General features: G+C 35.8%; 1 protein-coding gene across 5 annotated transcripts in view; it reads left to right on the forward strand.

Moving 5' to 3' along the window:
- Positions 1-27,106, forward strand: part of LOC113236920 (afadin) — a 94,547-nt gene that overhangs the window by 48,262 nt on the left and 19,179 nt on the right. For 4 of the 5 annotated variants that reach the window (XM_026473142.1, XM_026473140.1, XM_026473141.1 and 1 more), the window contains 8 exons: positions 15,144-15,331; positions 17,061-17,228; positions 21,099-21,223; positions 21,659-22,084; positions 23,866-24,039; positions 25,057-25,165; positions 25,409-25,554; positions 26,084-26,297. In XM_026473142.1, coding sequence (XP_026328927.1) covers positions 15,144-15,331; positions 17,061-17,228; positions 21,099-21,223; positions 21,659-22,084; positions 23,866-24,039; positions 25,057-25,165; positions 25,409-25,554; positions 26,084-26,297 — 1,550 coding nt within the window. The remainder of the gene's footprint in view (positions 1-15,143; positions 15,332-17,060; positions 17,229-21,098; positions 21,224-21,658; positions 22,085-23,865; positions 24,040-25,056; positions 25,166-25,408; positions 25,555-26,083; positions 26,298-27,106) is intronic. The other variant, XM_026473143.1, reaches the window with a different exon arrangement.

Genomic DNA, 27,106 nt, shown 5'->3' on the forward strand with positions numbered 1-27,106 from the left:
CCTTGAAAATCTAGTCGCAATTTCTGCGATACTTTATACAGTGTTTTAGTGTTTCGGCGCTCAAAGGACTCATGTGGAACTTCGTCGCACACTCGTAAGTTGTTAAGTAGTTTAGGCGCTGTTCATTCTACACTTTTTAGCTGACTTCTACATGTGTTGTGAAAGTTTGCAACTTTCTAACTAGCCTACAATTATTATTAATAAAAAGTCTGTCGTTCATTTCGTTATTTTAGCGTTGTCTACTTTTATAGTGTTTCAAAATGTCACGATACAGAGGTTTTTATAGTCACCCTATAAACTGGGATGTCCACGGAGTAATCTGACCTTTAACGTTCTCTACACAAACGACTTTCGGAGTTTGTACGATCAATATTGTTCCCAGTTTGTAGTATAAAAAGGCAGTTCAGTATACTAGTTCTACCTTCTCTGTTAAGAAATTATTAAGTCAGTGCATTATTAAATGAATTAAATGATATATAATTTTACGTAGCGGTTGATAGTCTAGTGGGAGATCGGTTGCTTCTTTTTTGAGGGATCGACGATTCGAGTCCCTGTGGTGGCATGTATGTATTTGTCAATGATTAGTAGCGATAAATAGAAAGTGAGAGGCATCTCACTAAGTGCAGGAAAACATCGAGGTGAAACCTGCACGTGTGAAGTCTTCTAACCCGCAATGGGTCAGCGTGGTGGACTACAGCCTAAATTCTAATTAGAGGAGACCCGTCGCCAGCACAGGGACGGATAATGGGTTGACGATGGTGATTTTGATGGATATTAATTTTTTTTACAATACAGTTTAGAACAAAAATTCTATCGTACTAAGACAATGTGAACTAGGAACCCAACTTTGATTGTCATGTTTGATTATTATCATTACATTAAAATTAAAACTTATTGCTTTACTTAATTTTGTATGAAACATATGCATGCATATTTGTTGTGTATGTTCATTTAAAAGTTTCCCTTTCTTACATTGTGATTAAAATTAGAATAAATTAAATCAAGAAGCGCATTCTCAATGTTTTAAATTCGTGCGACTGAATACATTATTGCTTAAGGTTACTTAAGCAGGATTGGCAGCGTGTACTTCAACATAAATCTACTTGTCTTACATACTCTCGTGTCCATATACCTAACCATTTACTATAAAGTAGGTCAAAATTCTTGTTCACCGGAGCAGCGAATAAAGCCTGCTTTAGTGAATCTCATCTGTCTCAATCGAGTCTTTACAAAGTTTACGGAAATTGTACTTGACGTTAGGTTTGGCAATGTGCAATAAAAAGAAACCGCATTGGCGTAAAGATGCCGACGCCAATGCGTTTTAGTTTCATCCTTTTTAAAGTTCGGCCTTACTTTAGTCAAAGATTTAAGTCAATAACATAGATGTAAACGCGTAGGCGTACCAATTGTTCTTTACTAAGAAACAGTCGTCAGTAATGTCAAGGTGACGAGTATATACACCAAAGGGCGAATAGAGCCGTTTCCGAAGACGGATCGCTTGTATTAGGTCAGGATGGGAACGACGGGTAATGGATGTTGGCACCCTCTTGCCTCCCTCCCGTTACCCCTGAAAGTTACCCCCCAAAACTTTAACTAGATATTAGAGGTGTTGGGAAACTCTGATTGAGTTCGGTTTTGATTGTCTTTCAAACTTTTCTAACTTTTAAATTGATTTTAAAATCTAGTGTCTCTTGAGAACTATACAGTACAGTCCTGGGCACCAGTATTTTGTACGTTTTAATAAGTGAAATCACCCTAATCTTTGGGCTAAAAATCATTCCATCTTATATAGCAAATACACACATCAAAAGTGTCTAGGGATCAAGTGAATATTTTTGAAATAAAAATTATTTAAGCAATATTTACCAAATCCAGTCTTCCAGGACGACTTCTTACTTTAATGCTTATGTTTTATTTAACCGCTTACCCCTATATTTAATTAAAATAAACTAAAATTGATGTTTTTGCAAATTGTGGGAAAAAACTCAAATTAACGGTGTCAATTAAATGACAAAAAACTGGCGAAAATGATGATCTTGCTCATTTTTATTGTAAAGATAAGAAAATTAAAAATCTGTATTTCCACCATTAACACGAATCACACAATTACAGCGATTTGGCATGCTTAAGATGAGTTCATCAAAATCACTTTGAGGAATGGCCGCCCATGTGTTTTGTAACAAGTCAAAATATTGTTGTAGAGTATGTACGGTATGCATACTCGGCACAGCTCTTCTTTGAAGCATATCCCATGCGTGCTCAATTGGATTGAGGTCTGGCGATTGAGCAGGCCACGGCAGAACGTTGATACGAGCTTCGGCAAGAATGCGTGTTACGACTCTAGCCGTGTGTGGACGTGCGTTGTCATGCATTAGTTGAAATGAATCACCCAACTGGCCTCGCAAAGGGATGATAACATCTGAAACAATCCTCTCTGCGTAAACTTGAGCATTGAGGTTACCCCTGATCCAAATGAGATCGGTTCTTCCGCCGATCCAAATACCGGCCCATATCATTATTGTTCCCCCACCATATGGATGAACTTCCTGACAGTATCTTAAACGTTCATGACGTCCAGATGTTCTCCAAACTCGAGTACGTCTTGTATCCGGTCTCATACCGAAGCGGGATTCATCCGAAAAGCACACATAGCGCCAGTCTTCTTCCTCCCAGTTTCTGTGTTCGCGAGCCCATCGTAAACGGGTCCTGCGATTGCAGGGTGCAATAGGTGGAACTCTGAGCGGCCTTCGGTATCGCAGACCCACTTCACGTAAACGATTTCGGATTGTTTGATCGCTTATTAGCAAGCCTGAGGAGCTGTGGAGCCTCGTAACCAACATCATGGCGGTCATGGTATGATTCCGTCGAGCAGTATTTTGGATATACCGGTCCTGTCTGCGAGTCGTGATGCGAGATCGTCCTCCATGTCGCTCGGCCACGCTGCCCGTCATGCGAAAGCGCGTCCAGAAGCGACTTATGACGCTGTGTGTAGTGTTAAGAGTGAAAGCCACAGCACATTGCCTGGAACCAGCTTCTAACATTCCGACGGCTCGCATCAGCACTTCTCGGGTTAAATGATGTCGTTTCTCCATAATAATGTAAATTGTTTCGGTTCCGATGCAGATATTGTAATGATTTTGTCAAAACGCTATAACTCATTTTTATACAAAACCACATTGACAATCGATTTTCTTCTTATTATCGAATTTTAAACAATACTCCTTATTTAAATGTTAAAACTCACTAAAAAGTATCAATAGCGATTTAGAACGAGAGACAAAAAAGTTAATATAATTAACCCTAATTGCAGCAATACTCTTAAACGTACTTGATCCCTAGACACTTTTGATGTGTGTATTTGCAAGTCATTAATATGTGCTAAAATACTTTGAATATGTCCTAAAAAAATTCATTGATATATTCAGTACTGTACCCAGAGCTAAGCAAAACGTGTGCTGTGTCTTAATTAAAATATAAATTACAAAATACAAATATTCCTTACCATTAATCGGGATATCTCTCGAAGTTATTACAAATACCTTGTAGCGAGTCGCAGCAGTCGCTACAAATCTTTTGTGTATATATTAGGGGTTAAAGTATGAAATTGCCGTTTTATTGCAATAGGTTCTTTGAATTTTCATAGAATCTTCATGGTTTGAGGTTTTCGAATGAAACTTTTTTCAAATGGTTTCTGTGATTTTTTTTTTTAATTTGAAACATTTGAATATCGACTTTCAATTGTTTTTGTTATTCAATTTAGACAAGAAAGATGGATACTGCGAAAATTCGAGTGATTTTTGAATACGAGTTCCGACGCGGAACTAACGCGGCAGAAACAGCCCGCAATATCAATGCTGCGTTTGGAGAGGGGTCTACTAATGAACGCACCGTGCGATTTTGGTTTAAACGCTTTCGTGATGGAAATTTCGACTTAAAGAACGGGTCACGAGGAAGACCGCCCACACAAGTGAATAACGATGAATTAAGAGAGATAGTGGAAGCCGATCCTAGTCAAACTACCCAGGAATTAGCGGCATGGTTTAACGTTACCTTACCCACAATATTGACTCACTTGCGTCAAATCAATAAAATAAAAAAATACGAAAAATGGGTGCCTCATGATTTGACTGATCTGCAGAAAGAAACGCGTGTTGAAACTTGTGTTGCCTTGTTGAACCGGTACAGAAATGAAGGAATATTGGATCGAATTGTAACATGTGATGAAAAGTGGATTCTTTATGATAACCGGAAAAGAAAAATGCAATGGCTGAACCCAGGTCAAATGCCATAACAGTGTCCTAAAGCAAAACTTACCAATAAAAAATAAAAAGGTAATGGTAACTGTTTGGTGGTCTCAGCATGGTGTTATTCACTATAGTTTTCTCCGATCTGGTCAAGCAATAACGGCAGATGTCTATTGTGCCGAACTCCGAACCATGTTGACAAAACTAGCAGTAAAACAGCCCCGACTCACGAATCGATCTTCACCATTATTGCTCCACGACAACGCGAGACCTCACACAGCACGAGAAACCATTTTGACCCTTCAGGAACTGCAGTTAGAAACCATTCGTCATCCTCCGTATTCACCAGACCTTGCTCCAACGGACTACCATTTTTTTCGTGATTTGGACAATTATCTACGTGACAAGAAGTTTTCTTCCCAGGAGGCAGTACAAAATGCTTTCACACAGTTTGTGCAGTCTAGATCGTCGGAGTTCTATCGCAAAGGCATTAATAACCTTCCCATTAGATGGCAGCAATGTATAGATAATAATGGCAACTATTTTGATTAAATAAATTTGTTAAAAATTTAAAAAATAAACAATTTAGATTTTCAGTACAAATCGGCAATTTCATACTTTAACCCCTATTATTTTATAATAATATAGTCTTTTTAAGTTGAGTTTTGGGGCCTTTTCTTGTTATTGATACTATTGTTTATGTTTTGATTGATAGCTTGATAGCACCCACCCGAACCCCAATTGATACATACTTACCTATTACAACATACATGTTTAGGTAGTACACAATTAAAATACATATACAAAATACGTATTTGAATTTGAATTCAAATAAGTATTTAACTATTGCCCAGTTCTGACTGTACCTACATGTTCTTCTAGAGGTGCCATCTCCTGCATGAGGTCGGCTATCATTATATATATCAGCTGCACATAATAAATAATGAACATATTCAATGAACTACTTATTGTACCTGAAATGCTGATCTAGATGTTACGTAATAAAAGTGCGGTCAGTCGCGAAAAATCACGGATGATCAGGCAATTAGGCCGCTTTAAGAACTAAACTTTTGTTGCAATATTGGGGCGTAGTTCCTGTAATCCCTGGTAGGCATGTAGAATATTTTATTTTAGTATTTATTTATTAATGTGATATAAATCACAAGAACTAGGTACATTTGTAACTCATTTTCCGGTATAAAAGCATTTACCTACTATATAGTACTGACGGTATTATTGGAAACGTTAAACATAATCAACGTTACCTATTGATTTTTGGCTTATGACATAATATGCAGGTTTTATATTTATTGACTAAAATAAACAACTATACTCGATTCTTTAATGAATGCCTTGTTGAAGCACATGGTCTACTAAAGTAAGTATCGTTATTAAGAATTAAGCGGCGTGGAGTCGTCAAATACTATTGTTTGTTGACTTGCTACTCTTCTCAGTTTTGAGAGGGTTTAGGCCATAGTCCGCCAGTCTGGCCCAGTGCGGTTTGGGGACTTTGTGAACCTTCTTCGACGTGTAGGTTTCATCACGATGTTTTCCTTCACCGAAAAGCTAATGGTAAATTTCAAATTAAATTTCGCACATAAATTCCGAGAAACTCAGAGGTGCGAGCCCGAACTCGAACCCACGGCTTCTGCTTGAGAGGCGGTAGGTCAAACACACACAAATCTATTTAGATTTCTGTTGTCAAACCATTGGGCTACCACGGCTTTTATTTAATTGGAATGTAGTATTTCTATAATTTACGATGGGGTAAGTCACGTTACACGTAATACGTGTGAAGTATGTTTGACATAATCTTTTAAAATGGTGTATTTCAATTGAGCCGAATTTTCGATAATTGAGCTGACTGCTACGTTACGAAATTCAATTCGATAAGCCCGCGCCGAGTTTGTCGAGGGGTGACGGATCAATTCAGCCAAAAATCTGAAATCAAAGGACGTTTGAGTTACAATTCAAATTGATAATACCGACATTGACGTGGGCTCTGAAAGTCCTGTGTTTCATGTTTAATTCACTATGAACTGAACGTTAATAGAATTTTAAACCACTTTTTAATGATTTTATTATTAACATTTGCAATGATAGTTTACCTTGTCTAATCCAAATTGAATCTGGACAAATCGCACTATAGTGTAATTTCCAACAGTGGTGGATTTTAATAACAACACTCATTACAACAAAGTATATTGAAAAATATTAGAATTTCAATTAGTTCGTATAAATCTTTTTACATTTAACATGTACATTACCCACGGATATTATTTCTTACTGACAACTTAGCATAAACATCATGGCTCTTTACATTTACAGCTTTTAATTGCCTTTCAAAATATCGATCTTATTTCGTAACTGCTTGTTAACTAAAATATGTATGTATGACTTGCGCCGTCGCAGCATGGAAGCTCCCGCTCCCTGCAAAACAACAATTAAATTGAAAGCTGCTAATTAGATTTGTTAGACACTGAAGCGATTTATAACGCTAGTCGCTGTTCGTAAAAGCAAAGTTAAGAGATGTACAAGTTCATTTAATATCTTTACTGATCCATTATGACCTAAAATTCCCTTCAAATGGCAAATTCAACTCTGTACGCGACGTCTAAATGTTTCCAATATTTCCTAAGGGACATCAGTTTTGTTTACGTGTCAATGTGTTTATTGACTTTGTGGTTTGGCATGCAGGTAAGCGTGTTTGTATTGAGCTCGTGGCCTTTATTGTTATGTATGGAGAGAAACCGCTATAATCTACGCTGTTAGTAGAGCAATTACTTAAAGCTACCTTCCCTAATATTACCCTTTTATTGCGTGTCTCGGTACCACGAAAAATAAGGTCTAAATATAATGACTGACGAAAAAGAGCTTGTATATTTGGTAAATAGCTTGTAAATATTTGTTCACAATAAAGAACACTCCCGTCCTTGTTTAAATTAATTGCTCTTTTTGCAATGTTTCATAAAATCTTCTGGTTATTGGTTCTTTGGTAACAAAAAACAGAATATATTCATAGAAATAACCTGCCTACGATATTACTGTAAAGCATGCCTATATAGACTTATTTGACCGGGTGGTTGGCCCAACCCAAGTATTGTTCACTTAAGGCCCGCCACTTAAACATACGTCGTCTGTGTGCGGTCGGTGCCATTGCTGCTTGGTATAGTTGCTACCATTGCGTAGTCAATCATGTATCTACTTAAAAATCCTTAATCTTACTAGACTAATTATATATGTATATATTAGTGCGAGATATGCTTAATACCCAATCTAATTAGCATTTGAACCGTGAATTGTCCTATAGCATTCAGAAGTCAATTTTCAACCAAATTGCTTATTTATTTATTCATACAGAGTACGTTTGTTTGAGCAAAGCGGAGTTAGAGATGTGTTGTCAGTTCTAATTTTACAAGCATTTGCTTTTGAGTTTTCGTCATTCGAATTGATTATGTTTTTGCTGAAAATAAGTCAGTGAACTGTGAGAAAGATAGTAACTTTACGCACTAGGGCAATTTAGTTTGCCGTGTATGTCCTATATTTTGCAACATATTTTCTGCAGTAATCCAATTCAGAAGTGTTACTGACCACTAGAATTTTTTAATTGGAATAAATTATAACGATTTTTTTTAGAAAATGAATAAATTAAGAAAACTATGCTATTATGATTTTACAAATTGAATACAAACTTTATACTTTTTTCTTATTTAAAAAAATCTTACTGTTACTATTTTATATGAACAACCATATACATTTATAATTACAAAAATCTGTAATATTCGTTAAACGGTGGATGTTGTAGACCTCAGTAAAATACATTCTCTTGCCGCCAGAATCTAGAGAAAAATATACGGGCGTCAAGGCTATTGTATTATCTACTTTCCACCCTAGTTACACAATGTGCAGAAGAGGCGGACCATTGTAGTGCTGTCGTCTTTTATAACAATTCACTTTTTCCGGCGCAGTGTCAAGTGGCACTTGTTTTCAGAACATCGCCCGCTTGCGGACGCTAATAAAAGTTTGAGAATTTGTCCTCCACATTTATAGTGCTAGGATTGAAATATATTTCCCATGTGTATAGAGTGACTCGAAATAAAGTTTTAAGATTATTCACTTATGTAAGTGTTACTGAGAGTCTGACTCCACACTGAACTACGACTCTTGTTACTTTTACAAACACATAAAAGCCGAAAATACGCTAGGCCTTATTTAAGCATTAAAAGGTAGCTAATTGAGTTACGGTAGACATTACGTACTTTTGTTTGCTTATAATTTGCGGGAAATTACACAATGTGAACGAAATAATAAATAAGTGAGGGCCATAGTCCTCCTATGAATGTCGAATTCCGAATCGAACATGATAAAGGCAAAACGTACAATGTTGTATATATTGAATGTAGTGTGTTCAACAAACTATTGTATGGTTTCTCATGACCTTCACATGAGAGGGAGTTTTTCTATTTTACGTGCTGACCGACCCAGATTTAATTCAGAGTGACGTTTCATTCGGTCGCTTATCAGGGACATTGTTATGCGAGATTGCCTTTAAGTCCTATTTCGAACTTAATACGTACTGGAAGTTTGATGCTGGTTTAGTACAAACAAGGACCGTCAGTCGTATTATGGAACTATCGAATACATTATCGAAGCTGGCGATGTCGTCGTCAATGTTGTCTCCGACACCTGCTCTGCACATTTATGCGACAAGAATAAGACTTCGCCGACTGCGCTTGTCGTTTCACATTTGTTTGCCTTGTTTGCAGTGCACATTGAATTCTAAATCGCATTGTGTTTTAGTGACATTTCTGATTCTGAACAAAACTGATTTCACATTTTGAACATATTCTATTTAGAAATCTTTAACAGCCGAGACAAATAGTTCACATGTCTATATTCTTCCTTCGAACTTTCGCAAAATGTAGGTTAACTACAATTCGATCAAAGCTCCAATTGATGCCGGGTAAATCGTATTTATAGTTTTAGAACTGTATCTGTTCCTTTGTCCTACTTTTTATTTACTTTTACATCTACTGATGGCGAATACTTCACTCTATAATTGTTGTATGACTTGTGTAAGGCCACCATTGTTGGTTGAGATTATCGGTCATCACCGGAATAATATGTCAAGAGTTTGTTGTAGTTTAGTAAACCAGTCGCAACAGGTGAGGCGGTTTCAAGCGTTAGTGTTTTGCAGTCACGCAGACACGCGATCGGCACGAGCCGAAGTACGGTGGTGGGGCGGCGGTGACGATGACGACACGGGTGCGGTCGATGGTACTGCCCTGCCCTTACCCTACCGTTCGTGCTATCTATGTTAGTAAAAAAAAAAAGAATTTGCCCTTCACTTCTCTCACTAAAACATGAAATAGTCTGATCAACCCAGTTTGCAACATTATTATTGAACTTCGTATTGTTCCGCAGAACCGTTTATTCTTCCTAGACGCGACGTCATTTTCCGCTATTGGGATAATATTATTTATTTATTAAGAACAGCGCTTTGCTAATTTTAAGACCTTGATTATTTTAATTGAATGGAGACTGCCAGAATTATGTTATTATTCACTTAATATGTTACTCTGAATTTGAATAGAATAGAATGGAAAAACCTTTATCATTACGTGGTGTATGTTGTCGAACTATCGGGTGTGTAAAAGTATTTTTTAATGGTTATAAAGCAACGTATTAACATCGTAACTAGTTACAATCTACCTTTATTTAAAAGTAATTAGCAAATTAAATTTAACATAATTTGTTAAAATGAAAGTGACTTATGTGATGAAATTGTCCATAAAAATATCTGTCTATATTGGTTAAGGAGAAGACACTTTGTTAAAGTGTGCATAATCTAATTAGCACTGGCAATTATATTTATTCTACTGTTTATAACTTATCGATACTAAAATGAAACTAATTTACGAACTATATTTGGTATCTACACAAAGAGAATACGCGTAGTTCTTTTTATCTACTGTTTAGTAATAAATAATGAGTCTCAACATGGGTTATACCTGTCCAGAAGAGCGGCGATGTCTTCTTTTTATTGGAGCTAACAGTTGTTTCGGTTGCTCTACACTGTAAAATGATCATGCAGGTAAGGACTAGTCTGTTATATTGTTACATTTATAACCGCACCTCACATCTACGCATAGCAATAAACGTAGAATCAACTTCATGGCCCAATAAATACCTTTTTATTTTATGCACACCGGTTACCGTTATACATGCATGATAGTATTATAAAATTAATAAAACATTGGAAGCTCGCGTAAACAAAACGCGAGCTTGTAAGCCGATGTCCCGTCGGCGAATGGATAGGCGATTTATATCTAGTCCTTAATACGTAATGCATTGCTTATGAGTGTTCGGGCTGGTGGTGTTCGACGCATGATGGTGTGCCAGTTCCAATTAGACCGATCCATTGTGTATACGTATATACTTGCTTCGCCATCGGACTATGGCTTCGAAGTTAATGCCGCGGTTAGGCCGACATGTGGTTGAACAGATCCTTTAGCTCAAGACTAAGATCTGGATCAAAAGAAGTTGTACTCGGTAATTTAATTATCGTTAACCCTTCGTGGGCTGTTTTTGCAGTAGTATTATTTGCCATTAAGATTTAAGATGTTGTAGTGTACGTCATAACTTGTGTTACAACCTTGCAAACTCAATTGAATCTTTAACGATACTTTGTGTTATTTACTGTTTGACAAGAATTTGAAACGTTCTACATGTATTGTGAGGTAGCGCTCTATCGAAAATTGCCTCCACTTCGGTTGTTGATTTATAGCCCTTCCCACCATTTTTCTGTAAACTATGAAGTTTTGCACGTTCATAACTTTAATTGACCCATAAAACTGTTATTAATATAAGATTGTGAATGTTGGTTATAAAATTTAAAATATTCGTGTGACCTTAATGCGTTTAAATATTTTTAATTGGGCAATTACACAAACATCCATTAACTTTAAAGCTCCATTAAGTAAAACCCTGTCTCTAGTGTTGCTTTGATGAAGTAGGATAGTATTAAAGTTAATATACATGAAATTTAAAGATCTTTTCTGCAAGAGATTCTCATATAACGTCTGCTTAAAAGAAAACCACATAAGTGACATTTTCCACAAAATGGTTTTACCTTTAAACAGACGATATCTAGCATAAAGTGGTTATTGTATGGTTGCATGATTAAGGCCTGATATTGTCCAGTAAATTGTGTAAACAGTTGACGTTGTTGTTTCGTGCGGAGTGTGAGTGTGTCGACCATTCGGCGGCCAGCAGTCCGACGTCTTGAGTGACGTGGAGGGCCAATATTGAAGTAATCGCACCGCGCCATGACAAAGGCTTATCAATACTTTATGTCCCACTGCATAGTGCTTATTGATTTTGCCTCTCAACTCAGTGCAGGTGCCACCGTTCATTTGGTTCGCTTTGTTTTTGCATTGAAATAATACTATTTTAGCCGATCCGAAGTTTTATGGCTTGCTCCTTAAACTGCACAGTTGCCAAGTTTTGTGTGAATTTGCCCCGATCCAAAAGATCTAACTTCAGTGATTGAGGTACGTTTACACATAAAAAATAGAGATTATGTTGTCAATTAAGCATAAATATTATTGATAAGTATCACGTTGCCGTGTGTTTAATCGATTAAGCCACATTGATTGAATATACATATTTAAACATGGTATATCAATTTGTATAGCCTAATTCAACTGATAATTTTATTTCATAACCATTAGACTTTAATATAATGGATTAATAGTAAAACTTGTAATATAGGTTTGGACAAAAAGGCCGTGCGGTATCAAAGTATAAATGAAAAACCTTTCAAAAATATATATTAAAGTTTTATCAATTATAATGTATTCGCCATATTGATCTACAATCTGTTTCTCATCGTTCGTGTAATTTTACAATTCCCCTGTCTTTACTTATAATAGTTTTTTCGTCAAAATTCTATCCATTCAAAGAATTTTATAAACAAAATGCGCGCTAAAATTTTTTTTTAATAACTATTGACAATATTATGACATTTTAACAGCGAACAGTTTTTTTAACTTAAAGTTAGCTAGTGGCAAAAACAACAGATTTTTGCCAACCCGTTATATGTATAGTGTTATAGTTAATTTCTTAAGGATTTCAATTTTAATTTATAAACCATTTCTGCTTTTGAAAGTAAAGACCTAATTGTCAAAAAAGCCATTAATAGCACTAAAAGGTTTGTACGTAAATATTTCGAGACTAAATTGGTAAATTGGCGTTTTGTACAGTCCAAAGTAAATTAGTGTTTCAGCTACAGTCGCATCCGGTGCTACGATATTTCGTAGATTTTGCTGCCCGTAGCAGTTCACGTAACTCGTAGAGCGCCAACCCAGTACACACTAATGATGTTGACACTAGAGGAGCGCTTGTCTCACTTGTGACACCGCCCCTCCCTTTCCTCTCTCCTCCCATATATAGGGTTGCCTAACTAATAGGAAATAATATTTTAGATAAGCGAACGATATTTGGGATAAGCCCCGAAGTTCCTTTGCCTTTTTTGTATTCACAAAAGGACGATTCGAAATAAAACTGCTTATTACAATGGAAAGGTGAAGGCCGAGCTCATGAGCTAAATGGAAGATTTCGATAGGCTGAACAATACAAGAATATTAAGGGAAACTTACTATATAGATGTATTGTTTGCTTTGTGAATGTTAACCTTTGTCGGGGGTGTTTTATTTGTAGGCGATGTAAAAGTCGGTTTAGCAACCCTAAGCTCACTTAAGACTCCATACAAACCACTAAATGGAACGCTTCCAAAGCTCCCAAATCGCGTTACACCTTATGTCGCCTTCGAGGTTAAAATTTCGTACTAGAAATGTCCCGATACTTAGTATATAATTTTGTCAAATAGCAGTGATTTTAATAATAACAACCAGGCTAAAATACAACCAAACTAGGGAATTCCCTTTACTATGAGTACCACCCCAACGAAATTAAAGCATTCTGGTCTGAATACCAGAACCAATTTACATTACTACATATACTAAATAGTGACTGTAAATCGACTCGCGACCACCTCACGTAGTACCCACAGTGCTAACCATTGGGCCGCCAAGTTCGTCAATTATGCAGTACGTATGACATGTAAGCATGGGTATGAGGTAAGTATTATAGTTACAAGTAACTGATGCATAAATTCGTAGTGAAGAAAAACTCCACGTGGAAAAAAATTCACAAAACTCTTTGAAAAAATGTTTAAACCAAAATACACAGGACTAGTTCGCCTGTTTTCTTTAATAACGATACAACGCTCCTATTGTATCGATTGTCCCTTATAGTTTTGTTATGTGTCACGTGTATTATAAGTACTACTCTAAAATTATGCATAGACGTAGTCACACTATTTTAAAAACAAAGTATTAAATGTTTTCGATATTTATAAATGTATTAGCATCAGTTAATGAATGTAATTTACTGAATTATTCTGGAGGCCTTTAAGATGCTAAAGATTTTATTAAATAGTTCCCGCTTTAAAGAGAGGGAAAGAGAATTAGAAAGAAAGAAAGAAAAGAAGTTTATTTGGTAGCCTTATGACAAAAATATATAAGCCGGAATGATAACAAAAAATAAAATAACTTTACGATAAAAGACAAAATAAAAGAATTACATTTAAAATATACCAAAATGGTCTCTACTCAGCTTTTTGCAACAAGACGTGTAAAAACACCTCGTTACGCTGGTTTTTAGTGAAGCCGAATAAATAACAAGGACCAAGGTCGCTTCGTCAAGCAGATTAAAAAAAAATATATACAATAGACAATTTAAAGTAAGGCGTAAATCGAAATGAAATGCAAATCAAAATCAAAAAAGTAAAAAATGCATGCAGTAAAAATGGAGGATGAATTATGAATGACTGACGAAGTAAAAGAGAGGGGTACAGAAAAAGAGAGTTAGAAAGAGAAATGTAGAGAAGTAGAGAGACAGATACAGAAACAAGCATACGTACAGATTGCGGGGAATGTGGAGAGAGGACTCTGTGTCTAGTATAACCTATACAAATAAAATATATAAAATATTATGTAACTTGTGAACCAATACTATATACCTAGCACCTCGAATGTAAATTATACATAAAGTTCTACCACACCTACACGTAGTTTGCAAATCAAAAGTCCTCGTGTCGGTCATGGCGTGATTTATATACATATGAAATAGCTTTACTGTACTGAATATTTTCGAAGGGTTTTATATCTCATTCTCATATCATTACAGGACGTATTGGATATTGCACATTCAAGTAATATTTTTCGCAAGTGCAGACAACAACAAAGATGTAGGCCTCACAATTCTAATTTTCGGCTTTATATCAAAGCCAGTCTTTTCAGAATATTTAAATTCATCGATGTAACGGATATGATATGATCTTCAGGAACATGTGGCGAACTAAGTGATTAGAAGCAACTATATAAGCTGTTACACATATGTATGTACGAGTTGCGGATACCATGGTTTACAAATGGTGCAACCTCCATTACATTTATTTTCGTATCGTATATAATCATTTAGTACATACTCGCAAAGGATTTTTCTCGCGCTCGATTAAGCTTTCACCTGAAATATGATTTTTATATTTCCCTAAAACAAAAAGTAATAAGGTTGCGTGATAGGTACTAATAATGTTTCGTCAAATAATCAAATTTCTCTTCAATTCCTTTTTCTGGTACTTGTATATACCTGTCGCGTTTATCTGAGACAAGTTACCTAAAGAACGTGACAAGATGACATAATTTTATTGGTTTTCAGTGTTTTTAGCTTCTTGGAATAATATATCATATTCTGCGTTAATACCCATTGAAACAGTTTTATATGCTATAATATACCCGTAGACACGCTGGCAATGTATATTTTGTTTTGGTGCAGGCTCCATCATGTTCCACGTGCGGCGGCGACCGGTAGACTCACAGCCGCGGCGGCGCAAGAAAAAAACGGGCACGGGCGCGAACACAGGCAACGGTCGGCCTGGCACCGAGCCCGCGCTGCTCGAAGTAGCGCCCGACGGGTCGCCGCTCGAGAACGGTCGCCGCGTTCGCATCATCGACGTTATCGAGGTAACATAACATCCAGCTTAGCCAAACGAGACATATCGATGGTTTTTTTAGAACAGCGGTCTATGTTAAAAACACCAAATTCTTCAGGAAAAGGTATAGAGAAATAACTAAGGCTTACCTGACACGCAAGGTTGGCGAATGGCCTAAAATTGTGACGTTTTAGCTTTATGGCTTATTCATAATAAAATTTAGCACATTCTGAATACAGTTGTAGTGAACTATTGAATAATGAAATGCTGCGATATTTACGATGCGTCAATTAATTCACGAGGAATTAGAATGTGTAGATAATGACGGAACTGACTAACTTATTTAGGGTGTAGCTGAATTCTTGGCATTATGTATATAATTCATGCCTGAGCTCCACATCCACTAGGTCTACTAACCTAACACAAATATAGTTGCTTAGCGAGTTATTGTGATGGTACGACTATAGAGAGTTATTAGTAATGTATGTAACAGTGCTAGCAGTACTAAATACTCATATTACCTTATAATTCGCGCGTAACGGTCGTCCCAAAAGTAATATAAGGTGGATTTACGAGTGTACCTTGGTGAATTATTCACCAGTGTAATATCCTAATAAATTTTGGTGACTTTACACTTATTAGGTGAGGATCATTCTAATATCAACAGTGCTGAAAAAATAAGTACTTGCCTATAGAAATGTTCAGTACTTTTTCTCGTAAGAACTCTAATAAAAAAATCATTAAAAAGACTGGAAAATACGTAAACATTTACCAACTCTCTCTACGTCGTGCAGGCAGTATAAAGATTGAGTACCATCACGCGGGCAAATACGATTAATCTCGAGTGACGCGTAAAAGAAGTGACGTATGTAATTTATTTGATTGATCACAAGAAATGTATGGAAGCCAAGATGGGTTTCCTTTCCTTAACGTATGTTATTGCTACACTCTTAAACTTCATACTTTATAATTTTGTGTACACAAGTATAAAAGTATAAAGCGCGTCTGGCGAGAACTTGAAAACTAGCTGAAAGTTCCTACACATTGAACAATTCCGTCGCTAAAATTGAGAACATTAATTTCGTCTTTTTAGTTTCCGAGTTTAAACAGACCGTGTAATGAGTAGGGAGGTATGTTGGAAATTGAGCTGGGTATAACGTTTTAAGTTTCTTTGTGGGGAATTTTCAGTACAGTTTTCTCTATATTATAATAATTCTCCATTTTACTTTTTATTTATTTATCTAGTACTTTGTTTGAAAGATCTACATATATACCACTCAAACATACACTCTGCAAACTGCAACAAATGTGCCTGTTAAATTAAATGAAGTAAATTCAAAGAAAATGGAATGACTGTACTTTCTAACCTCATTCACATAGGCATATCGTAAATCCCTTAAAGCTCTCGCATCTCCGTATTCCCAAAATTTATGATATTCCATATAATCCACTTGAATGAACCAGCTTTGTTTCTACACGAACATATACACAAAAAATATTTGACGGATCACTTAACCTTTGAAAAAAAAAGCTGTTATTTTCAGTACGCACGTTACTTACGATCATACGAGTTTTTGCTACGATATTTTAATAGTCGAATTTTATGTTTGTTTGCTACCATATTGTATAATTTTACTCAGAATATAGTTAATTCAATTAGTGTATGTGTTTTACAGATGATATCAAATATTAATTAAACCACGTACTTTCATGGATCTCCCGTTGGTTGCCATGAGTTTATTAGCCTTTATTTTACTTAGGTTGGATCTGGCAACGGCACGGCACTTCAACTATACGGGCCGTCGATCCAGCCACGACACTGCGTCATAGCTCCGGCGGAGGGCGGCGGCTACACCGTCACGCCACTACACACCGACGCCTATGTCTATGTCAATGGACGCCGTATCATGCATACGCAGCGTCTACAGGTAATTACTTAGAAATTAAATCTTTTACTATTCTCTATTTTGCCTTTATGTGCTGTTTTATGGAACACAGAACAATGGCCCTCACTTTATTTCGTATATAAATATTATCTGCATATTTCAACCTTCAATTCATATTTAAAATTTTACGTGTGCGTGATTGAAAACAGTTGCTGTATAACATCTTCTCTATTATGTTACACTAGGCGAAGTGTAAGTATATCACGACTCATTGCCTATGCGGTTGACTTGAGAAAATTGTTTTGGTATTATAATAAACTTAAAAGTGAAACAAACCCAAAACAAAAATCTGCTGTAATAATATATATACCGTTTTGTAAGTCATCATTCTTGCATTGTGACATATCAATAATGTTGTCCTTAGAGAAAAGTCGTCTACTATCTAAACAATTATCTTAAGAGAAGTGTGCCAGGTGGGCCCGTAAGGCATTTCGTAGTTTGCAAATCACGTTTATTCACATAATGTTTCACACAAAAACTTTTGAACATGAGGAATTCATTGTTTTTTTTCTTTGGTTATGGATTTTGAAAAGCTATAAAATGATTTTATGTGAAAATTAACAAGTTTTTGAACCAATCATTTTGAAACTAAACTGACAAACCACGATTTTTGATATGTTAACTGCCTCCGTGGCCGAACGGTTACCATACCATACTGCCACGCAGAGGTCTCAGGTTCGATTCCCGGGCCGGGAGAAATATTTGTATGGCCTACATTTATTTCTCTCATGAGTTTGGGTGTAATTTGTGGTTGTCTATGTGTGTGTCCATAGCACCTGCGACACAGGGTTTCCCTAGTGCGGGGCTATGTTGAGTGTGTGCGTTTACTGAAATTATTTGAGTTTGATTAGTAAATATATACGATAGGATTAAACAACTTTCATATATGTATCTATCTACTACATAATTTTCAAGGAAGTAGTATGTGCTAAAAACAAAACAAGCACTCGCTTATTCGTCCAATAACATTTTACATAGAATGCTTATTTCAATAGAAAATGGTTGTTCTACTATATAATGCGGAAATATTTTCCTCTTTTGATTTCGCCAATATCGGGATGCCCACTTAGTAATTTTATGTAGAAAATCATTTTTGTAATATTGTCTTACAAAATGATATTATAATTTACCTCTCACGGTCATTTATTTCTGATTTGTGAGCGTTGTCCTATCAAAATTACATGTTTTTCTTTATTTCTCGTACGATACCTCGACATAAACAACTTTGCCCTAAGTTATTTATATTACTCATAATCTTTCTATTGAAAATATGGGTAAATCTACTTTATACTTTCACTTTGGAAATGGAAAACATTCATTGACCCAAAAAAGTTACGGGAGGGTTGTTGGGATACTAAGCGAACGTTTCGGTAAAAAGTCGAAAGGTCACGCGAACGTTCTTAGACATAAAACTCTTTGTAAACGCTTTGTACACACGTTATAGGAGGGTGGTACATTTGCTATAGAACGCTTCTTTAACTTGATGTAAAAAAGTATTTTATAAGTTGGATTGAGTGTGTTAGGAATGAGGTGTTAAGACAACAGATTCCGGACTTAACGTTGTGTGCAGTAGGCGCATGCAATAGCATCTTGGCCAGGATGTTGTATATAGTTACCGGATATCCGTTTAATCTCGAAACGGATATTCGGTAACTATCCGGCCTATTTTGACCATCCGGCTGGATACCGGATAGTAGAACTATATCCGACCGGATAATTTAAAACTGAGAAAAAATCATAATTAGTACGCGAAATAAATTGATTTATTGATTAAAGATGATAATAAAACGTGTAAGTAGGTAAATTTTTTTTTGTAAATCTGGTATCAAGGCTTGGAATTAGTTAGATCACAAACAAATTCATGAAATCAAATTGGAACAAAATAATAATGGTGTATCAAATGCTAGGCTTATAATTACAATAATTAGAAGTTTTAATACAGCCAAAGGTTGTTGTAATTGAAATAGAAATAGAAACCATTTATTGCTTTTTTTCCTTCTCCACCGCGAGAAACTTGAATTTGGCACAACAAACCAACAGCACTAATATTAAAATATTGCCAAATTTTGCTATTTTTTTCTGTTATGTATTTGTTTGTTTTATCAAATAAATTAATCGTTTTTATAAAAACCAAGTGACCACAAAAAATCAAATCGTTAATGTTAAAGCACAATCATTTACTAATCAATAAATCACGGCGATGCGCGCTGTACGCCGGTCGCGACATGTATACGGCAGTGAATCAGATAACCGTCTGTCGTATATCCGGCTGTCCGGCGGAGATGCCCGCCGCATATCCGGTATCCGGTCTTATCACTATCCTTTTTATCTCTAATATTGTATAACGTTGTGAAATTAGCAATATCTAGATTGTAACACCTCAGTATCGCCCCTATGAAGGTAGCATATCTATAAAGATAAAACCCTCTTTAAAAATAAAGAAAAAGTTGGATGCATTAGTCTTCTGTAGTATAACGTATCCACTGATTTTTAAAGCACTCTTCTTTTTGTGTCGGCGCTTTTAAAAACATTCTATAGACATGATATTGGCTTGATGTTACACCCTACATAAAGACCCGTGATTCCATTATTTTTTAGTGTGCACTAAACCTGAAGAAGCCCTTTTTCCGGTCACGTCTCGGTCGGCATTGGGACATCGTGAAACGTGTAACATTTTACATGTTTTCTACAGCCTTCTCAATTTTGTTAAAATTTGCTTCTCCTGTTTACTAGGTTGTTACTTTATTATATTAGCAGTGGTAATAACAATAATAATAACGCACACACTCAACATAGCCCCGCACTAGGGTAACCCTGAGTCGCGGATGCCATAGACACACACATAGAGAACCACAAATTACACCCAAACTCACGAGAGAAACAAATGTATGCAAACATTTCTCCCGGCCCGGAAAACGAACCTGGGACCTCTGCGTTGCAGTCCGGAATGGTAACCGTTTGGCCACCGAGGCAGTTACTTTTTCTGGGGGTAATAGTACAAATAATTACTATTGTTTTCCAAATAAACACAAGCTATTCTATCAGTGCCCGTAAGAAATAAATAAAAAAGTATAATAAATTATATTTAGTTAACAGTTGCAATAAGTATTTACGACCTAATTTGCTATTTCGCTCATAAGCAAAAATAAGAAAACTGGTAAATTGCGTTATGTTCTCAACCGTATTAAGGCAATTATCCCTGGCGGTGCTTTTAATTACGCCGTATTTACTTCCGGAATGCCTTGCCGACTCCTTGTGTTCGGTATAACTCGATAACTTACATTCAGTGGCGCGTTCTCGTAAAGACTCTTTATTAAGTATTCTCTAATTAATGTATTTTTACATTGCCATTTTTGATTTAATACGGCCGTAACATTGTGAATTTTGAGAAGAAATATGGACTTTTTGATAAAAAAAATTGTATTAAGTATGTTGCGGCCACAAAAAAAAAAATTTGATGAAACAAACGATTTCAAAATTATAATTTATATTATTACTATACATTCAATATGAAAACAAATTATCTAATTACTTACTCTTTACAATTACTAAACTATAACAGGTAACTATAACACATAAAAATGTAAAAAAGCTTATAAATAGAAAATTTCCTCGAGAGCCGTACCCTTACATATTCGTACCCTGAAGGCTGGCAACATTTCCCTTTTGAATGGCTAAACTTACTCTTTCTGCGAGGCGACCCGACAGCTCGGTCGCTCGAGTTTTCAAAATTAAAATTTTATTAATTGCTAGTTTATAATTTGCAAGTACATCCAATGTTAGCAAATCCTTTCCTACAAAAAAAAAAAAATAAATAAAAATCCGGTGCTAATACCATTCTATTGTGTGCAGCACGGTTGTCTTCTAAAGTTCGGGCGCGTATCAACATTCCGTTTCGTGGACCCGGCGCAAGAGAACCTGCTGAATAGGAACCTATCGCAGTCGCAGCACTTTGGCTCCGGCTCTATATACGACAGGTTCGTGGTGTATTATTTTTACTCAACTTCTTTATGTTGTCACTAGTTGTGCATTTTAGTCCGTGTTGTATTTTACTTATTTCAATTCTAAACACACATCGTCGTTCTTATCGAAGACATTTTTTATGTGTTAATTTGTGAGACGATCATTAAATGTTAACAATTATTGAATGTTGATAATTAAAATTCGCCATAAACAGATTAGCTTCGATTTTGACGACCTTCAGTAGGTACTATTTCAGCATATTAGAAACACATACAACTCTGTTATTTTGATTTTTTTAAACCAATATAGAACACTGTCCAGTTCGCTTCCTGTGCAATCACTTTCTGTGTTTTTATGTTCATCATTTATCATAGTTGTTTTCTTTCGTTGCATGTTTCTGTCACTGGCTCACCAACATCTGCTTGTGTCCGTTACTCTTACTACGTTAGATCGCCGACATCACCTGGTGATAACAGCGGCGCGATGTCGCCCACTTCTATGGCCTCCCATCAACCAGATCCGCTCGATCCTAACGCCAACGCCGAGGACTACCCGCGCGCCATGAGCCCTGACTCGCAAGATGCTTACGCGTACAACGCTAATGATACCGTCGCACCATACAACAATAACACGCTAAAACTCGATAATGAATCTCTAATGATGTCCCAACATCTCAACGACTCTAAAGATGATTACATACGAGATGTGAGAGACGAGCATTCAGGCTCGTTGTATAACGATCAGGATCAAAGTGTCAATAGGACCGCGAATTCGCAGTATAAGGATAATTATGAGACCACGTTCGATTTAGATGGTAATGTGGAGACTAAAAGCATTTGCAGTGCGAAGAGCGGCGGGTCTGGCCACGACAACAGGTAACTTTTAATAAATTGTTAAAAAGGAAAAGTGAATAAAATGTCCTTTCCCTTGTCCATTAATTTAAAACGTAACATGAATTCTGGGTGCCTAATGGGCGAAGTATAGATCGTAAGTAATTGACGGGTGTATTGAATTACCCGAGGTTCTTAATTATACTCGAGTGATGGTATTAGCGCTGCGTCGTGTGCTGTAATTTTCTTACACGATGTAGTTCAAATTAGGTCAGTAAAAAAATATAGTATGAATTGTATATATACGGATAAATAAACGCGGCGTGAGTAGTGAACTTACAATGGACGTCACATTCACTCGGTTCTAGGAAAAGTAAATAATGGTTTTACTGAAATTTGTTATAACACAAGCTACATGTTGTCAGTTTTCTTGTGAAATAGCAAATGTGAATTCTGTTAGCGTCGTACGTCAACTCCTACAAACGATTTATTATAAACGGTTTATTATACGACATTATCGTCAGTATGTGTATATGTTTTGTAGAAAACGACATTTGGAAAAATTTTTCATGTTTTAGGTTTTCACGACTATTTTAAAATATTTACGCCCTATTTAAGTTTAAGTTCTAAAATTGAAATTTTAGAACTTAAACTTAAACCAAAATTGTATTTTAAAACAGGACGTAAATATTTTAAAATAGTCGTTAAACCGAAAAAACATGCTCCTCACAATTTTTTTCGAAATGTTACTTACGACCTTTCTACTAATCACCGACGTGCTTTCGTTTTTGGTCTTAGTTTTCACCTTCCCGATATTTACTACTCAGAGGCCAAAATACAAACGACGTAATAAGTTTTTTTTTTATAATCGATTATTAAGTATAAATTCGTGATTCATAATGTTTTGTTGAAAAATGGCCGGGTAAATATTATCCCTATATTGTCTTTTTATCCGGTTAATGACACTTTAATGATCATTTTGCCTATAACTAATAAGATTCTTTATATGTATATTAATATTCATTTTGTACATCAATCGCACCTTCGCTAGTAACTAATAACTTAATAATACTGTGTTAGTTAGATACATCGCAAAATGTTTATAAATATAAATGAAACGTGAACCCTGTTAACAGCAGTTACTATGCCTAAGACGTTGATATATTATTTATTATATTATCAATTGAACTAATAATAAATAATGTGCATTGAAGATTGCTGTCTCCATAGAATTATATAAAGTCCGGAGCTGACGCCAAATTGGCATGATTGATACAAGATGCCTATCCATGTAGGTTGTTGGCTTTAGTCGTACGGGTCAACAAAATTCAAAACTATAAATTTGAATTGATTGTCGAAATTTTTTCGTACCGGCTGAAAATTGGCTTTCAGGAGTCCTTAATATTAATTAATGTAATTTTCTAAAACAGGCGATTTTCGTTCTTCGAAAGTAAAACCAGAAAGACCTTTATGAGACCACAAGACGTGCTTCAGCGAAGCCTGTCGAATTTCTATTGGTCATTATAGTATTATTGCAGTGAATAGTCGAACCGGTGTGTGAAAAGTGTACGCGGTAATAATACTAACATGACCAATAAAAAACGAAATACGTGTTTGTATACAAGTAAAAATAGCCTATCTATTTTTACTTGTATAGGGGAAATTTTGTAATTTGCAGTAAGTTGTATTACTATTTTTTCAAATGTCCTTGATGTTTTAAATTATCGATTATAAAATGTAAAAAAAAATAAAAGGCCTATTTTACAGCAGACCTATCTTCTGTTCTTGGGAGTAGTTTAGCCTACATTAACAAAATATGGTGCTAGGTTGAGCGCAACAGTGCCGGCGTCGAGACCTGGTCAAGAACCAATCTTGCCTGCAGTGTTGGAGTTCCCCGAGGCTGGTCAAGCGCAGTTTCTGCAAGCCGTCATCACGCGCCTTGACCCCCATGCGCCGGCCTTCAAACTAGCTCCTGTTTACACATTGTACCTGTGCGCTAGGTAAGTTGCGTACATTAAATATATTAACAAAAACTAATGTTCCCATGACGTGACTACGTGTGGTCTTCACACTTCACTTTCTAAACGCCTAGCTTTGTTGATAAACACACAAGTACACAAACATGCATTAACTTTAATGCACGTTAAATTTTAAGAGCGGTGTTATAATTCCCTGAAAGGCTTCATATGAGCAATCATGTTACGTTAAGACCTTTTGTACGTTGCCTCTCGTTTGTAAATCATCATAAGCTACAATATCATATAAAAAAGAGTACCTAGTGCTAATGTACTCACTATAGCCTGTCTTTTTTGAACACGGAGTAAAATAACAGTTCATTGCGCAAACGGTTCCCGCTTGCGAGCAGTTAAAGATTGCAGTCGATAAATATTCTATCGACTATCGACTGAATATCGGTCACGCTTATAGGATAAATAGCCGAGCTTGTTTCATTTGAATCATCCTCGACCCATTATTCATTCAATTACTGAGCACAAGTTCGTTTGAATTGTCAATTTTAGTAAGTTCATACACACATACACTGTACTGTATTTAGAACTATGTTTATGAAAAATACAAAAAGGAGACATATTTAATTTTCATTTTAATTCAATGCGGAAAGTACGCTGCTAATGCTACTATTGTATTTATATATATTTCTATTTCAGTTCTTATTTTTAGTTCAATATCTACTCTACTACTCAAATCCTATTTAAGAGCCAGGCTCTTGTCGGTGTAGCCTCCTCCGCTCGTCACGGTTCATCGTTAGCTTTTTGACCTCAATTATAACTATCACAAATTCATCATAACGTAACAAATGCCCAAACATTTTCCCCTTCTGTTGTCCATTGTTTTTAAAAGATTTATCTCTTCCCTAAACCTTAAAATTCTGTTCTATATACACTACAATAACGTTGGAGAAAAAACATTCAGCAAACCGATAGGAAGGGAGCTTTGTGAAGCCTTAAGCACTAATTCTCCACAACTCTACCACGGCAAATAAATATTTATCAATACAGATATCGAGCATCGACACACTACCGACCCGAGTTGACTCCAACCGAGCGCGCTCACAAACTTACCGCCTTCCTACACCACGTTGCGACGCTTATCCACACTACCGTCCAAGTAAGTGTTTATTCTATGTAATTAAAACACAGTGTTTACGTTAGTTGAACATTGTCCGTTAACATATAAACAAGGACATATTGCGGCACGGCTAAGCAAATATACGGCCCCGCTATCTTCGATTTATCTATCGCATATTGGCCATTACTTACTTAAACACTTCTTGAAGAAGAAGTGTTTGAGTAAGTTGTGAATGACTAAGAAAATATCTTGATAAAGCAACTCCATACTTTGTTCGTATAGGACCGGTGCACGGATTCCGCGGCGCAGGCCTTTTGGATGGCAAACGCGAGCGAGCTTTTGCACTTCCTCAAATGCGACCGACACATATCTTCCTTTTCCACGCAAGCGCAGGATTTACTACCTACTACCGTGCAGAATGCTTTCAGGTAAATTATCTTATAGTTGCAAAGTAAAAGTCATTATTGAGATTTTAAAAGTTTGCTATTAGTAAACATATTACGATTATTTAAGATTGTATGACCCTGTTTTTATACAAAATATATATAAGTACGTATATTGTTTGTCGTAACATTATCGTTTTTATATACTTATTCAAATAAAACACTGCAATAATTGATCATACCACATTAGTACTGCAACAGGGCATAGTTACATATAAACGTTAGCGAGAAAACCGGACAGTGACATATCACCTCTAGTGTACCACGTCAAATTAATCGCAAAAATTATATTCATAAAGATCAACAAAGATCCCCTAGAGAACTAATTTGCGCAATTCCATCACGTATGAACACTTGTTACATTAATTGCGGCTGCATTTCTTAATTCAGTATCACTAATTTGTAATTTTAAAAACCTCTACAAGAAAACGGGAGATATATTTGTTATAAGTATATCAGTGCCATATTCAACCTTTTTCTATTATGATAAATCATGAAATAACTATCCCTACAGCAATTTAGTATCGTGCTTCCAAGAAGAGTTATCGAGAGCATTAGCGACGTTAACTAACGCAGCAGTTGTGGACGCCACTGAAGCGACGGCGCCGACTCTTCAAACGCTCGCAGCAGCTATGGTGTTACTACGGCGGTGTAGAGTCAACGCCGCGCTCACTATACAACTATTTTCGCATCTCTTCCACTATATAAACGCTGTTTGTTTCAATAAGGTAATAACAAGAGATAATAACTGATCAATTTATACTTTTTCTGTCACGTATATAATTACACGTAACAAAAAATATATAGAGCTCCTTCTAAGATAATTTATTACAATAATTTAAAGAAGTAAGTGCACGTATTGTTTTTTGTAGAAATATGTGAGTTAAGGAAAAGACATAAATTATATTTTATGACCTATTAGAACAATCCTGAAACGAGTAATAAAATTTTTACTGCTTTGTATTTTCAAATTGCGTTTCGGTTCGAAACGCCATACTTTCGAACGTCATGCTTTGTTATATACAAAACAAAGTGTGTTTTTAATAAAATAGAAAGTGTTCTAAAACATATTACTTTCATTACTTTGTTTAAATCAATAAAATAAAATAAGAGTAGTAACAGTACACGATATCTATTAAAGTTTTATATAATATTGTTAATGTACACAATTAAATTAAAATTTGTTTTAGTGCTATTGATTACGTTTTCGTTTTCTAAGGTCGATTTGTTATTTATGTGCAATTCATATGAGCAAATAAAATATATATATTAGTATATCTATTTTTGTAGGTGAGGGATAAAGGACCTTAAGTTCATATTTTGGAATTTAAATATTTTTGCGAACATTGCCTTACATAATGCGAAAAATCACGCAAAGATGAAAGACATTAAGTCCTATCGTCATTTATGTTTTATTCAACATATCGCCTGTGAACTGGCAATCGGTACTATCTCAATTTTGAAAACTTAACAGGATCATCTGGTTTATAAGATAAAAATACGTAGTTTTTAGATATTTTTATTAGACTTGTATGTA

Source organism: Hyposmocoma kahamanoa, unplaced genomic scaffold, assembly GCF_003589595.1.
Source record: "Hyposmocoma kahamanoa isolate Upper Pololo Valley unplaced genomic scaffold, ASM358959v1 92, whole genome shotgun sequence".
Taxonomy (NCBI): Eukaryota; Metazoa; Arthropoda; class Insecta; order Lepidoptera; family Cosmopterigidae; genus Hyposmocoma; species Hyposmocoma kahamanoa.